Raw genomic sequence first — 17267 nt, 5'->3', positions numbered from 1 at the left:
TTCCCACGTGCATTAACTGGATGGAACTGGAACAGTCAGGACTCCAACAGGCACACTAACACAGGATGCCAGTGTCACAACCACAACTCTGCCCCCAAACTTCTGTTGTTTTAAGCCACCAAATTTGTAATAGCCACTCTAGCTCACACAAGAGGTCTTCCACATTTTCTGGCAGATTCCATCCCTTAGTATTTTATCTTCTTGATACTATGGTAAATGACACCATTTTTCAATTTCAATCCTTTTTAAAGATGTATTTATTTTTATTTGAAAGAGTTACACAGAGAGAGGAGAGAGAGAGAGAGAGAGAGAGAGAGAGAGAGAGAGAGAGAGGTCTTCCATCTGCTGGTTCACTCCCCAATTGACGCAATGGCCAGAGTGGCACCGATCTGAAGTCTGAAGCCAGGAACCAGGAGCTTCTTCCAGGTCTTCCACGTGGATGCAGGGGCCCAAGTACCTGGGCCATCTTCTACTGCTTTCCCAGGCCATAGCAGAGAGCTGGGTCGGAAGTGGAGCAGCCGGGTTTGGAACTGTCATCCATATGGAATGCCGGTGCTTCAGGCCAGGGTGTTAACCCACTGCCAGGACCAGCCCCTCAATTTTAATTTTGTACTTTTCTTTGTTAGTGTATATTTTCCCCTTGTAATTTACTTATTGAAGAAAATGGGCACGTTGTCTGGTATCATTTCCAAGAGAATGGCCATCCCTGGTAGCATCTCCTTCTTATCTTCAACAAGATTCTCTGTTCCCTGTTAAACACAGTTCATTGTGGTTCAGGTTCTAGTTTTTGACAAAATTTTCAGCAGTTCTGGCATATAGTATCATCAGAAATTCCTACTGTCTTATTGCTCCTACTCCGTGGTATTCTGGTAGCATCTGGCACCCCCACCACTGTACAACCACGTATGTCGTATTAGACAGCAGAGCAAACGCCGCAGGTCTGGAGGCTGGGAGCCCCAGATTAAGGTCTGGCAGGACTGGTTCCTGGTGAGGGCCCTCTTCTTGGTTGCCTTCTTGGTGTGTCCTCACGGGGTGGAGGAAGCACGTGGATGTCTCCTCCTCTTCTTACAAAGGCAACATCTCTATTAGATTAACTTACACCCTTTGTGAGCCCATTTAATTCTTTTTTTTTTTAATTTATCTGACAGGTAGAGTTATAGACAGTGAGAGAGACAGACAGAGAGAAAGGTCTTCCTTCTGTAGGTCCGCTCCCCAAATGGCTGCCACGGCCAGCCCTGTGCCGATCCGAAGCCAGGAGCCAGGTGCTTTTTCCTGGTCTCTCAAGCGGGTACAGGAGCCCAAGCACTTGGGCCATCCTCCACTGCCCTCCGGGGCCACAGCAGAGAGCTGGACTGGAAGAGGAGCAACTGGGACTAGAACCCGGCGGCCATATGGGATGCCAGTGCTTCAGGCAGAGGATTAACCAAGTGAGCTGCAGCGCTGGCCCTGAGCCCATTTAACTTCTACTGTCCTTCATGGGCTGTATTTCCAAATACAGTGGTTAGGACCTTAATATACAAATTTGGGGGAAACATATATTCAGTCCATAACACACATTAAAATTGTCTTTCTTAAACACAGGGCTTTTAAAGAACAGTTTTAGGTTAACAGAAGGGTTACCAAGATAGCACGGAGAATCCCTATAGGCTCCTGACCCAGTTCCCTTATTGTCAAGAATGTGTATCACCATGATACTTTTGTCACAACTAAAACAATCAACATTCATACATTGCTGTGAACTAAAGTTGACACTTTTGTTAGATTTCCCCAAGCTTTTGTTGCTGTCCTTTTTCTTTTCTAAAAATTTCGATTGAAGGGCAGCATTGTGGCTCAGTAGGTTACCACTTGGGATGCCAGCATCCCAGATCATAATGCCATTTTACATCCCTGCTACTCCAGTTTCCTGCTAATGCTCACCTTGGGAGGCAGCAAATGATGTCCCAAGTACTTGGAATCCAGTCTTCCATGTGGGAGACCTGGAATGAGTTCCAGTCTCCTGGCTTTAGCCTGGCCTAGCCTTGGCTATTGCAGGCAGTAGGGAATGAACTAGTGATTGATAGATCACCGAGTCTCCTTCTCTGTCCTTTGTCTTTCAAATACATTTTTAAAAAATAAAAATAGGAGTGATTCTTTTTAAAATGTTTCTTTTCATTTTTTACTTGAAAGGCAGAGGGATATCTTCCATCTGATGGTCTACTCCCTAAATGTGAGCCCAGGAGCCCAGAACTCAACCCAGGTCTCTCACGTGGCTGCCAGGGACCTAACTACGTGAGCCATCACACCTCGCAGGGTGTGCATTAGCAGGAAGTTGGATAGGAAGCGGAGGAGCTGGAACTCACACTAGCACTCTGACATGGGAGGTGGGTGTCCCAAGAAGCAACGTAACCGCTGTGCCAAACACCCTCCCCATCACTTTTTTTGGTTTCAGGATGACACATTAAATTTATACACGTCTCCTTTGCCACCTCTGGTCTGTGACAGTTTCTTAGCCTTCCCTTGTCCTATTCATCTTGATAGTTTTGAGAAGCACTTCCCAGGTTTTTTTCAAAATGACCTTCCATTTGGATCTTCCTGGATGTTTCCTTTGTGTTTGGCCTGGGTTTATGGGTTTTTGGAAGACTGCAGAGGTAAAGTATCACTCGCATGGTGTCATACAATGGATACGGGCTATCAACACAGCTTCTCACTGATGATGTCAGCTTCCATCAGCTGGCTGCGGTAGTGCTGGTCAGGGTTGCCACCCCAGCCACGACCCCTGCCAAGCTCACTTCCAGACTCTGCTTTCTGGAAGCAAGTTACTAAGTACATCCCATATTTCAGAGGGGAAGACCGGAGTACTGACTTAGTTTGGAACTCTTCTGGACAGAAGCTTTGTCTCATCTTCCCCACTTCTTTATTATTCAAGCATTAATTTATATCAAAATGTGCTCGTAGATATTTACTTAGCTTTTGTATGCCTCATATGCCACAAAAGGAATTGGGCCTGTATTTGCTGGAGTTGACTGGAGGCCAAACTTTCCTATCCCTGGTATGGAAGATTCCTCAGGAAGGACTTGCATCAGCGATATTTCTGAGACTGTTCTCTGTTCATATAGCTTGTGGCCTTTTTATGTAAAATGGAGAAGCTTTTTACCATCTCTGTAAGGGAAGATTGTACTTTCTAGTGACTGCTCTAGCTCTTACATATATCCAGATGTAACTTAGCGTGGCCTATTGGTACTGATGTTTTATTGCTTTGAGTTAAATGGAGAAGCCTTACTTCCCTAATGTCCTTAGTTCTTAAATATAACTGCCCTATATAATTCTTCTGTATACATTAGACATATCAGATGGTGCTATAATTTTTGCTTCATTCAATTATATGATTTAATTCATTCACAAGAATAATTTATATATGGTCATTCCAAAGTTTTTTTTTTTTCTTTCTGAAGTTCCAAATCTTCTGCTATCATTTGGTTCTTAGAGAATTCCCTCCAGTCATTCTTTGCTCAAGCAGTTCATTGTGACCATTTATTTAAGAAAAAGTTATTGATTTATTTATTTGCGAGGAAGAGTTACAGAGAGGGAGAGAGAGAGAGAGAAAGAAAGAGATCTTCCATCTACTGTTTCACTCCCCAAATGGTTGGAGCTGAGCCGATCTGAAGCCAGAAGCCGGCGGTCTTCTCCAGGTCTCTCACACAGGCACAGGGGCCCACATACTTGGGCCACCTTACACTGCCTTCCCAGGCCATAAGCAAAGAGCTGGATCAGAAGAGGAGCAGCTGGGACACGATCCAGTGCCCATATGCGATGCTGGTGCCACAGGTGGAGGCCTAGCCTACTATGCCACAGTGACAGCCCCTTATAAATAATATCTTAACATTAACTACTAGCAAACCAAATTCAGTAACATTTAAAAAGTATTATTCAACATAAACAAATAGGATTTATTCCAGAAATGCAAGGATAGTTCAATAGAGGAAAATAAATCAATGTATTATACCACTTTACAGAATGAAAAGGGAAAACTACATAATCATCTTAACTGATTAAGAAGCAGCATTTGACAAATCAATACCTATTCATGATTAAAAACAAAAACAGGCTGGTGCCATGGCTCAACAGGCTAATCCTCCGCCTTGCGGCACCAGCACACCGGGTTCTTGTCCTGGTCGGGGCGCCGGATTCTGTCCCGGTTGCCCCTTTCCAGTCCAGCTCTCTGCTATGGCCCGGGAAGGCAGTGGAGGATGGCCCAAGTGCTTGGGCCCTGCACCCGCATGGGAGACCAGGAGAAGCACCTGGCTCCTGCCTTTGGATCAGCACGGTGCGCCGGCCACAGCGCGTTGGCCACAGCGGCCATTGTGGGGTGAACCAACGGCAAAGGAAGACCTTTCTCTCTGTCTCTCTCTGTCTCTCTGTCTCTCTCTCTCTCTCTCTCACTTCCACTCTGCCTGTCAAAAAAACCCCAAAAAACAAAAAACAAAAACAAAAACCAAAAACATAACAAAGTAGGGATAGAAGGAACTACTTCAGCAAAATAAAAGCCATATAAGAAAAATGCCAAGCAAACATGCATGTGAGACTGGAAGCTTTTCCTCTAAGATCAGGAGCAAGGGAAATTAGCTTAGTTTGCCACTAGAAATTCTAGGCATAGCAATTAGGCAAGAAAATGAAATAAAAGACATCTACACTGGGAAGGAAGAAGTAAAATTATGTCTTTGTGCAGATAACATGATTTTATATGTAGAAAACTTTAAAGATTCTATAAAAATGTATTAGAACTACTACATGAATCCAGCAAATATCAGGGTATAGTCAACATGCAAAAAACCAATTGAATTTCAATATAGTTAACAATGAACAATTTGAAAAAGAAATTATAAAAATAATTCCATATACAACAGCATCAAAAGAGCAAAACACAATTAAAGACGTGAAAGTCTTCTGTAGTTGAAACCACAAAACTATACTGAAACGAAAAATGACATAAATAAATGGAAACACAACCCGTGCTCATCTTGTTAAAACGTCAGTACCACCCAAGGTAATCCAGAGTCAGATTCAATGCAATCTCTATCAAAATCTCAATATTTGAACAGAAAAATCCATCCTGAAATTAGTATGAAACCTCAAGTGACCAGGAATAGCCAAGACCATCTTGAAAAAGAAGAGCAAAGCTGGGGAACACACAATTCCTCATTTCAAAACTCACTACAGAGCTGCATTATTCAAAACACTGGCATAGAGACAGGTATTATATAGACTAATGGATAAGACTACGAGGCACAGAAATGCAATTTTGCTTACACAAATGACTTTGGAAAAGACTGCTGAGACCATTTGATGGGCATCATACCGTCTTTTCATCAACACTGGGTGCTGGGAAAACAGGGCACTTACATGTAAAAGAATGACACTGGCTCCTTACCTACCACTCTAAGTCAAAATGGATCAAAGACTTAAATGCAACAACAGAACTCTTAGAAGAAAACATACAGACAAAACTTCGATACAGTGGATTTGGCAGTGATTTCTTGGTTATGACACTGAAGGCACTGGCAACAGAAGAAGAAACAGACAAATTGGACGACATGAAACTAAAATTCTGTGCATCAAAAGACACTGTCAACCAAATAAAATGTAACCCAAAGAAACAGGAGAAATGTGTATCATATCAGGGTCCCTCAAAAAGTTCATACAAAAATGGAATTAAATTAAAAGGTAAGTTTATTTTTGGTGCAAAACATTTTTGAACTCTACATATAGTTTTTTTCATAATATACATTTTCTATGAACTTCCTGAAATATCCTCATAAATCTACTTAGGGATTAATATCCAAAAAATATAGATACCTCCTAAATCTCAGCAACAAAGAGAAAAACATCCTGACTCTAAAATAGCAAAGGAGAGGAACAGACACTTCTCCGAAGAAAATATACAAATGGGGGGCAGGGGCAGCGCTGTGGTGTAGCAGGTAAAGATGCTACCTGAGACACCAGCATCCCCTCTGAGCACCGGTTCATATCCTGGCTGCTCCATATGCTCCAGCTTCCTGTTAATACACCTGGAAAAGAAGCAGAAGATGGGCCAAGTGCTTGGGCCCCTGCACCCACGTAGGAGACCTGGAAAAGCTCTTGGCTTTGGCCCGGCCCAGCCCTGGTCATTGCAGCCATTTGAGGAGTGAACCAGCAGATGGAAGACCTTTCTCTGTCTCTAACTCTACCTTTCAAATAATAAAATAAATCTTTATTTAAAAAAAGAAAATATACAAACTGACCATAAGCACATAGAGACTCAGTATCACTAATCATTAGGGAAATGTAAATCAAAACTACAACAAGATAATGCTTTAGACCCACAGGGAGGCTACCATCAAATCAAACCACAGCAAGTGTTGGTAAACGTGGAGGAATCAGAACCCCTGTGTGCTGCTGGTGGGAATGTAAAATGGCATATGTGCTGTGGAAAATAATAAGGAAATCTCTCAAAAAGTGAAACAAAATTACCATGTGACTCAGCAATACCACTAGCAGTAGGGCCCTAAGAATTTACAGCAGGGTCTTGAAGGGACACTGGTACATCCATGTTCGCAGCAGCATTATTCACAACAGCTGAAACATGGAAGTAACCAAAGTACCCATCAATAGATGAATGGATAGGCAACATACGCTACGGAACACAATGGAGGGTTAATCAGACCTAAAAGGGAAGCAAATTCTAGAATATCCTACAACACACATGAGCCTTGAGGGCATACTGCTAAGTAAAATAAGCCAGTCGCAAGCAGACAAATATTTGCGATTCCATTTATGTGAGGTATTTAGAATAGTCAAACTCAGAGAGACAGAAGTAGAGTCAGAGCTGCCAGGTGCTGAGGTGTAGGAGGAATGGGAGCTAATGTTGAATGGGAATTGAGTTTCAGTTTTGCAAAATGGTAAGTTATGTAAAGCGATGATGGTGATGGTCGTAAAACATTAGCAAGTATTAGGGCCAGTGCCTTCAGCGCCAGCATCCCATGTGGGTGCTGGTTCAAGTCCTGGCTGCTCCTCTTCCGGTCCAGCTGTCTGCTATGGCCTGGGAAAGCAGTAGAAGATGGCCCAACTCCTTGGGCTCCTGCACCCACCTGGGAGACCCAGAAGAAGCCCCTGGCCCCTGGCTTCAGCATCAGCTCAGTTCTGGCCGTTGTGGTCATTTGGGGGAATGAACCAGCGGAATGGAAAACCTTTCTCTCTCTCTGTAACTCCTCTTTCAAAATAAATAATTCTTTAACAAAAAAAGTTTATCAAGTATTTAATAGCACTAAATGCACATTTAAATATGGTTAAGATAGTGACTTTTGTTACATGTATTTTATCAGAATAAAAAAATTTTTAGAAGACACATAAATGACCAAGAAAAAACCCAAACGCCCCAAAAACTTGTAAGATAATACATTGAGATACTATCTCATACTAACTGAATCTGGGAAAAATCAAGAAGTCAGACAACATTAACTGTCGGTCAAGCTTGTAGGGCATTGGAAACTTATTTGATGCTGCTGGGAGTGTGAACTGGGACAATAATTTTGAGAAATAATTTGTCATCCCATAGGAAATTGGACCTGTTCATACCCCTAAGCTATTAAATTCTTAGCTAGAGAAACTCTTGCCTGTGGGCACCCAGAGACACATGCAAACATAAACAACTCAAATTTCCAACTAGTAAAAGTGATAGTGTGGAATATCCACATAATGGAATGCTATACAACAGTGAATACAAATCTCACATGTCAATATTAATAGATACAAGGAACATGCCAAGAAAAATAGCAAGTCATGGGTTTGACATTGTGGTACAGTGAGCTAAGCTGTTGCCTGTGATGCCAGCATCCCATATGAGTACCAGTTTGAGTCTTGGCTGCTTCACTTTCAACCCAGCTCCTGGCTAATGTACCCTCAACTAGGGCCAGGCCAAAGGCAAAAGTCCAATAATTCCATCTGGGTCTCCAATATGGGTGACAGGAAACCAAATCTTTGTGCCATCACCTTCTATCTCCCAGATGCATGAGCAGGAAGCTGGACTGGAAGAAGAAAACCAGGCGATCTGATATGGCTGTGGGTGTGCCAAGTGGCAACTTAAACACTGTACCAATTGCCTCCTCCTGGCAGAGAACTTTTTAAAAAACTGCTTAATTCTTTCAGTTATATAACTCTTTATTCCAAGGTTAGGCACTAAACGTTTCTCTTGTATTTACCTTTATGCTCCTGATTCATACCCCGGGCACGCAGACCATGCATTTATCTGTCCTGGATGCTGCAGACCTGGTGTTCAGGGTAGAGGGCAGGACTGAGGTAGTCATTGGGGGTTAAATCCCATCTAGAGATAATGACGTGCAAAGTCAAGTCTATCTGTAAGTTTTGTAAGCGAATGACTGTATAATAGAGAAAACCAGAGTCGCAAAGTATGAGGGAAGGTTTAAAGTTCAGGAGCAACAGGAAAAATACAAGCCAAGTTTTAAGAAGGAAATGAGCATATGTTATTGAATTTCAAGAAAGCACAAAAAGCAGTGTCAGGTAATGGGAGGCCAGAGCCACTGAATTTGGTGACTAGACAAATGATTATAGACAGTCACCAAAGAACACAAATTGGCATTTCCATGCAAGACGTGTGGCAAGGCCGTGGAGACAATGAGCAGCAGCCACTCACTCAAGACAGCATCAGGTTCTCTTGTACTGGAACTCTACTGTGGGCATACAGGACATTAGTAGAAAATAACTGACCATCTAATCTGGACCCTACCAAAATTAACTCAGGAAATGTCACCTACCACTCCCAGGAACATTAAGTTTAATATCAGCTGGAACCATAGGACATGGCCAGTATTTGATTTCTCACTCACAAAAACAGTTACTTCATATGGCCTGTTTTGTTAAAGATTTATTTATTTGAAAGGCAGAGTGACAGAGAAAGAGAAAGAGAGAGAGACAGAGAGGGAGAGACAGGGAGAATGCCAGGCCAGGCCAAAGCCGGGAGACAGGGACTCCACCCTGGTGTCCCACGTGGGAGGCATAGGCCCAAGCATTTGGGCCATCTTCCTCTGCCTTCTCAGGTGCATTACCAGGAAGCTGGATCAGAAGCAGAGTAGCCAGACTCAAACTGCTGTTGCAAGAAGTGGCCTCACCCACTGTACAACCGTGTCAGCCCAGTCAGCTTTGAATTTTTAAGAGGAGAGACAATGGTAAAGCAATTCACTACAGCAACACCCAAGGGTACAAGCATGCTGCAACCTAATGGTCAGGGAAGTAGGAACACATCCCACAGATGTGATGTCCTCCCCCAACAGGCACTCTTAGAGCAAAACACCTTTTTATTTTGATCAAGAAAGCCAGGGCGCAGGGGCTTAATGATCTCTTGTGAATACATGAAACTTGTGCTTTCATCGTGAAAGGCTCATGACAGCACTCTTACTGAGATGTCAATTTCAGGGACCTGATGGCTTAGGACGGAGGCTCATCAAGCTCCCCCGCTGAATAGCTGCTTTGTGATTCCTTACAAATCAGTTTATTGTCACTCTTGTGCTACTCAGAGATCAGCTCAAGCCTAAAAGCACAACCAAATAATAATAATAACAACGTTCCTGAGGAACACACCTATGCTGACTTTTTCTCCTGTCACTTTACAGCTCAACCAGCTCGCACTCCAAAGGGCTACCTTAAGTAATGTATTATTATTTTGGGTCACATTCCTAAAAATAAAAGCACCAAAGGGAATGTCCTTTTTTATTTACCTGAACTGAAAGGATATTAATGTTTATTAACTTTGAAACAATAGGGGCTGGCACTCTGGTGTAGTAGGTTAAGCCTCCGCCTGTGGTGCTGGTATTCCATATGGGTGCCAGTTCGAGTCCTGGTTGACCCATTTTTTATTTTTTTTAAAGATTTTATTTATTTATTTGAGAGGTAGAGTTACAGACAGTGAGAGGGAGAGACAGAGACAAAGATCTTCCTTCCGTTGGTTCACTCCCCAAATGGCCACAATGGCTGGAGCTGTGCTGATCCGAAGCCAGGAGCCAAGAGATTCTTCCCGGTCTCCCATGTGGGTGAAGGGGCCCAAGGATTTGGGCCATCTTCCACTGCTTTCCCAGGCCACAGCAGAGAGCTGGACTGGAAGAGGAGCAGCTGGGACTAGAATCAGCACCCATTTGGGATGCCAGCGCCGCAGGCGGAGGATTAATCTACTGTGCTATGGCAGTAGGAAGCAGCTGCTGGCTCCAGGCTTCTGATCAGCCCAGCTCCGGCCACTGCAGCATTTGGGGAATGAACCAGTGGATGGAAGACTTCTCTCTCCCTCTCTCGGTAACTCTGCTCTCAAATCAATAAATCTTTTTTTTTTTAATCCAAAATTATTTTTAAAAAGAGACAGTAACAGTCTTATAAGTGATTTGTCACTTTGAATTAACACCCAACATTATTTGGGGGCCTTATCATATCAAGAACTTGGGCATACATTTTCGCTACTTTTCAGACATCTAGAGAATGTCTGAAATAACATCTTAGCTTATCAGCAAGCAGTTCCCAGTCCAGAGAAAATAAAGAAATGTTATCCCACTTGAATTATATTATTTTATGGACTCCAGAGTGATGAAGCACTCAGAAAAAAAAAAAAAAAAAAAAACCAGAAGGCTGGTTGAAATTATGATTCAGTAGATCAGCATAGTTTCTGAGTTACGCAAACGGAACAAGCAAGTGCTACAGCAGCAGCAATTTGTCTCCAAGAGCATTAGCGAGTTCTCTGAAGTGGCAACACCCACAAGTGGCAAGAAAGCAGGCACTTCCTCTAAGTGTGACACGCTAGCGAGGGTGGTGTGGCAGCAGACAGAGCCAGTTCAGCCTTTCCAGGAGACAGAAGCTCTGGACAATACGCTGCTCCCTAATGCGGTCATGGAATCACGTCCAAGGGGATCCCGAGGGCTCCAAGCATGCTGCAGGCTGGGCAGCTCCACATGGCTGAGAGTCCGCAGGCAGCAGCGAGGGTGCACAATAGTCGGTAAGATGTGGTGTCCTTTGCCCCGCTGATATGAATGGTGTGTCTTGGTCAGTCTGTCGAGAGAATTAAGCGAGGTAACAGGTGCAGCTGGCCCATAGAAATTAGTACACGTGTTCTTGATCTTCTGACTTCAGCTGACCCAATTTTTGCAAACTTCTCCCAATACATATGATTTCTGTTCTCTGAGCTACAAAGAACTCCATTCAAACATAGGAGAACAGGAATCTTACAGGCCTGGGGATTTTCCTCAACCATTCCTTGTCCAGGGAGACTTCGGTATGTTCATGGAAAATGTGTGCTTTTAATGACCTATTTCCTCAAACAGTCTGAGCCACACTCCCAGACCTTGCCTCTCCCCACCCCCACATCCCCAACTCATTTGGATCAAGATGGAGTCAGGACAAGCTAGGGTCCGACAAGCTGACCACTCAGGCTACAACTCAATCTGCCCATCAGGGCAACTGGAGAGCCCCACTTGACCTGTATCTGCAGGGTGTGCACGACGCAAGGGCATCAAGGCAAAGAAGTGCAAGACTAGGTTTATGGGTTTCTCTTCACTTTTATTCAGATAAATACGGCAGTTGTATGTAGCCTGACTAATTTCCCCGTCACATCCCCCTTTCAGGCTGGTGTGCTTGGAGTTTTCGACATGCACTGGTGGTCACATCAGGATGGCAGAATTTGAAACAGGCAAACAGCTGGCTCCTCAGAACAGAAGCAGTGCACCTGCCCATGTGAGGCCAGCTGAGATGAGGACAAACATCTATTTTGTTACCATATAATGTACTTCTGCACAAAATGCAATTGTTCCCTCCGCTTCCTCACGCCAGGCACTTTGAAAATAAGATATTTCAGGAGGAGACAAGACAGTTCACTAACATCCACTGAATGATTGCCCAAGAAAATTTAAATGGTATGGAGGAAAACTGCATTTAGCATTTGCCATTAGAGTTAATGAGACCAATAATGACTAAAATGTTCTTGATGTATAAGAGTTTAAATCAGGGACGTTGGAGTAATTTCATTTGTTCTAAATTAGTCATGTTTCCCCTGAAACTCCGCCTTTAAGTGGTAGCTTCTTTAGTCTGGAAGTGGTGTGGTTAATATTCCCTTTCTTCGGAAACCTACCCTCTCTATGGCTTGGCCTCCACTATTCCCATATATTAATTTAAAGAAACAGTATGGCTTCCATTGTTGATTGACAATTTGGTCTTCAAGGAACTAGTTCAGGTAGTCACTTTTTCTTATCTGAAGCCTCCTAGTGTGAATACAACCTGTATGGGTCAAATTCAATTTAAAAACCATAATCCTCATAACAAGCAGCCAACAACAGAGCCCTGAGATAAATGGGTATGTGGACCTACAGATTTAGAAATACGGGGCCTGGGCCAGGCTTCTTGGCTAACACCCTGTCAGCAGACAGTGGCCTGATCCTGACTTCCTCCAGCTTCCCCAGTCTGCAGTGTGCCAGAGAGTGCAGGGCTGGCGCAGGACCTCCATCCTGCACAGCTGTCCCTTCTGTGGAGGCCCCAGCAGGACAGAGGAAAGTCCTCCTCTAAGCAGTGTCCCCCATGCTTGCCTCTGATCCACGTCCTCGGCTCAGCCGCAGCCCGAGGCGAGGGAAACAAGGCCTGCTGTGTCGAGAACGGCTCCTGTGACAGCCGAGGCTGGTGGGTCATCTGGCAGCCTGGCAAAAAGCAACTCTGCTTTCCACACGTGAAATTCCCCAACCGCTTCACAGTCAATCCATGAAGGGAAAGTGGGATCACTCTAGAAAACAACAGACTTTGGAAATCTCGGTCACAATTATACAAAGAAAAGCAAAAACCAGAAATTTTCAGTTTTTAAAAACCCTTTAAAAATGTTATATCAATAGCCTTCTTAGTAACAAATATAAAATGGTTTAAGACACTTGGTGACTTTCTTAGGTCATGTTTTTGGTGGGGGGAAGGGATGAATACACAGTGAGGTTTTGCTACCAAAATCATCTATTTGGTAAAATATCTAGGAAGCATTTGATCAAGAAAATAACTGTTTTGGAAAGAAGAGCTACGACTTCTTCCAAAATGTCAAAAAGAATAAGAATGTAAACACCACATACTTGAAATGTTAATAATATTCATTCAGTCAAATAAATAAAACAAAGTGGCACCAACTTGATGGCAAGTTTTCAAAACAAAAATGTAGCTCAAAGATATTTTAAAATAAATAAATGCTCCAAACAGGAATGATCGCTCTCAGCACAAACCAACAGCATTCAAAATAAAGTGCTATGAGAGAAAGTAGCTCCACAGACTTCAGCTTATTCTTATATGAACAGAAAGGTCATCTGGTCTGAAATACTCATCACGAGAGAAAGTTAGTTTCCTTGGAGGCCAGGCTTTGGGCTATCTTTTGTCATTTTTCTTTTTTCTTCCAATGTATGCTTAAATATTTTCTTCAGGGTGTTGTAAACTACTGGTCCATTTTCAGAATCAAAATTAACCTAGAAACAAAGAAAATTTATATTTAGGACACTGTAACAAGAATCTTAACCAGGTGCTGGCACTGTGGTGTAGCAAGTAAAGCCACTACCTGATACACTGGCATCCCACATGGGCATTGGTTTGTGTCCTCACTACTCCACTTCCTTTTCCCTATCCCGGCCTGGTTTTTCAAAGATTTATTTATTTGAAAGTCAGAGTTACCAGGAGAGAGAGAAAGAGAGATCTTCCATCTGCTTTGCTCATTCCCCAAATGCAATGGTCAAGTCTGGGCCTGGGGCCAGAGCAGGAAGCCAGGAACTCAGCTCAGGTCTCACATGTGGGTAGCAAGGACCCAAGTACTTGGGCCTGGCTGCTCCATTTCTGATCAACTCCCTGCTAAAGCATCTGGGAAAGCAGTAAAAGATGACCCAACTGCTTGGGTCACTGCACCCATGTGGGAAACCTGGAAGAAGCTCCTGGCTCCTGGCTTTGGTCTGGCCCAGCCCCGGCTGTTGTGGCCATTTGGGGAGTGGACCAGCGATGGAAGACCTCTCTTTGTGTGTCCCTCTCCCTCTTTCTCTCTGTAACTCTGCCTTTCAAATAAATGAAATATATCTAAAAACAAAGAGGTTCCAACGTGGTGGAACAGCGACAGCATGGTCTCATCTAGGCTAAGTGAAATTAATATTAACTAAGCGGAGAAAGTGCAGTCTCAGGCAAAGCTGCGGGGAAGTGCAGTGGGAGGACCTGCGAAGGCGGTGGAAACGGCCTGGACCTGTGTGAAGGTGCAGACACGCACAACGAGCGAGACCCAAGGACCCAGAGCCGTTGGATCTGAAAAAAGTGCCCGCCCTGGCAAAGAAGGTGGAGGCAGACTGCAGGGCCCATACCCCTCTCGACAGAGTGGAGGGAAAGCCTAGTGGACTGCACCGTTTCAGTCTGGCCTGGATCCCTCAAGGCAGTAGGGCGACTGCTCACCCAGAGAGGGGAAGAGAAGAAAAAAACAAAAAACAAAAAACAGTGGTGTCTCTCTCTGTCTCTCTCTCTGTCTCTGTCTCTGTCTCTGTCTCTGTTTCTCTCTCCTTCTTCCCCCACAACAGTGACCTGCAGCCAGAGGTGGGAGTGCTGGTACCGTTTTTGGACATAAGCGGGTAGCAGCTGCTCCAGCTCTGCACGCACCCAGCAACTATCAGGGCCACCTCCGCCCAGCCAGCAGGGTCAACCATAGCAGTCTGAGAGCAGCTGACAGGGACGGTCTCCACCACACCAACTGCATTCAGCCACGATGGGTGGGAGGCGGAGCCATCCCTACAGAAGAGAAGTGCCGCCTGCAGAACTCTCCTACGCACCCAGCAGAACTCTGAAGCAAGTGGGGATGCAGCTGGTGGGTACAGAGCATGCCTGTGATCCAGAGATCTTACCAGACAGAAAAATCCTCATTTCCTACTGACACTGAGTCCGGGTGGGAGGACTGGGCTCAATCCAGTGGGCTGGAACACACACGGACAGCGGCTCTGGAAACGCCTCAGTCTCCCTGCAGACAGGATGGGGTAGCGGGGCAGACTGGCCCCACTTGCACTCCTTGGCCCTGAGAGCCCTGGGTGCTGAGACTGAGAAAACACTGTGATCTGGTGAGAGGAGGCAGAGTGTAGCTAGGCTCTGGGCGATCACAGCTCCTCGGCTGCCTAGAGCAGCTCATAGCAGAGGGAACCGTGCTCACAGGAGGGGCCGCGCAGATTATATGTGCAGTTTATACAGTGGTGCGGGTCAGTGTTGAACATGCTGGGGCTAACACCTGAGCATTCCTCAGCTTGGAGGAGACGCAGTGGTCGTATCAACATAGGTGACCATTCCTCTCCATCCAGTTAACCAAAGGGGGACTACCACGCCCAACTTGAATGTAAGCCTGGATTCTCGCCCCATCCTGCAGCACTGACCAGAGCTCCCTGGCAATACCCACTACACACCTCTTGGTATTCACTGAAAGTGTAGACAATACACTAAGCCACAGAGGCACATCTCAAGGATAAAAGCCATCAGAGGAAAAGAATGCCTAAAAATAAATGTAGAAATTCAAGAAACAAGAATAAGGAAGACACTATGACCCCCCACAGAAACACAACATTTCAATATTAGAATGTGAAGACGAAGAGATTGAGAACTTTCAGAAATGGAATTTAAAAATTCAATCCTAGGATAACTCAAAAGCAATCAGAAGCAAATCCACAAACTAAAGAAAACCATATGTGATATGAATGAAATTTTTTCCCATGACATTATGATTTTGAAAAGAAGTCAAAAAGAACTAATAGAAATGAAGAATTCAATAGATCAAATAAAAAAATGCAGTGGAAAACCTTAACAGAGTTGGTGAGGCAGAAGAAAGAATACCTGAGCTAGATAAATCTGGGGAAATTTTAGTCAACCCTCCCCCCCCCATAAAAAAAAGGAAGAAATTAGAAAACTTAAAAACAGTGCTGTAGATCTATGGGATATTATCAAATGACCCAACATGTGAGTCTTAGGAATGCCTGAAGGTGTGGAAATAGAGAAGGGACTAGAAGACCTACTTAGTGAAATAATTACAGAAAACTTACCTAATTTGGAGAAAGAAAGGAATGTCAAAGTACAAGAAGCACATAGAACTCTTAATTTCAGAGGATCTCCAATTAGACTCATAGCTGACTTTTCATCAGAAATCCTACAGGCTACAAGACATTGAAAAGGTAAAGTCCAAATCTTAAGAGAAAAAAACTATCAACAGTACAGAATACTGTACCCTGCAAAGCTCTCATTTATGAATGAAAGTGAAATAAAGACCTTCCATAACAAACAGAAATTGAAAGAATTTATCACCACTCGTCCAGCCTTATGAAAGATGCTAAAGGATGTGCTACACAGAGACACAGAAAGAAAGCCATCATCAGAAAATCCTCCAGTAAAAGTACAAAAGAAATGCAAAGTAAATGACAGGAATATTCACAGAAAAATGACAGGGCCAAGTAAGTAGTTACTTATCAATAATTACCTTGGGGGCCGGCGCTGTGGTGTGGCAGGCAGAGCCGCAGCCTGTAGTGCTGGCATCCCATGTGAGCACCGGCTCGAGTTCCGGCTGCTCCACTTCCAATCCAGCTCTCTACTATGGCCTGGGGAAGCAGTAGAAGATGGCCCAAGTGCTTGGGGCCCTGCACCCATGTAGGAGACCTGGAAGAAGCTCCTGGCTCCTGGCTTTTCATTGTGCAGCTCTGGCCATTGCAGCTATTTGGGGAATGAACCAGCAGATGGAAAACCTCCCTCCCTCTCTCTCCACCTCTCTCTCTCTCTGCCTCTGCCTTTCTAAATAGTTACCTTGAATGGCTTCAACTCTCCAGTGAAGAGATATAGACTGGCCATCTATTTGCTGCCCACAAGAAACACACCTAACCAATAAGGATACAGGTAGCACCAACAAGGACACACATAGACTAAAAATGAAAGGATGGAAAACAGATATTTCATACTAACGGAAAGAAAAAAAGAAAAAAGAAAAAGTCAGATAAAACAGACTTTAACACAAAAACTGTTAAAAGAGACAGAGAAGGACACTAAGTTGTGGTGGAATGAGGTGAAAAGGTCATATCAAGATGGCTGCTGAGGTGAAAAGTTCATGCCAAGATGGCCACTGAGGTAAAAAGGTCATGCTAAGATGGCCGCTGACAACAGAAACTGCCTGGCAACAGGCCATGATTGGATGGCTTCAGAAACCACATGACAACAGAGGAAACCACATGACAACAGAACCTGACTGACGGCAGGCC

At 44.1% G+C, this 17267-nt stretch overlaps 1 protein-coding gene across 1 annotated transcript in view; it reads right to left on the bottom strand.

Annotated features, from left to right (window-relative positions):
- Positions 1–11550: 11550 nt before the first annotated feature.
- Positions 11551–17267, bottom strand: part of PTPDC1 (protein tyrosine phosphatase domain containing 1) — a 90853-nt gene continuing 85136 nt past the window's right edge. Inside the window, exon 10 of the mRNA XM_062208516.1 lies at positions 11551–13490. Coding sequence (XP_062064500.1) covers positions 13365–13490 — 126 coding nt within the window. The 3' untranslated portion in view covers positions 11551–13364. The remainder of the gene's footprint in view (positions 13491–17267) is intronic.

The sequence above is a fragment of the Lepus europaeus genome, chromosome 12 (genome assembly GCF_033115175.1).
Source record: "Lepus europaeus isolate LE1 chromosome 12, mLepTim1.pri, whole genome shotgun sequence".
NCBI classification, from domain to species: domain Eukaryota; kingdom Metazoa; phylum Chordata; class Mammalia; order Lagomorpha; family Leporidae; genus Lepus; species Lepus europaeus.
This window is presented reverse-complemented; position numbering and strand designations above follow the sequence as displayed.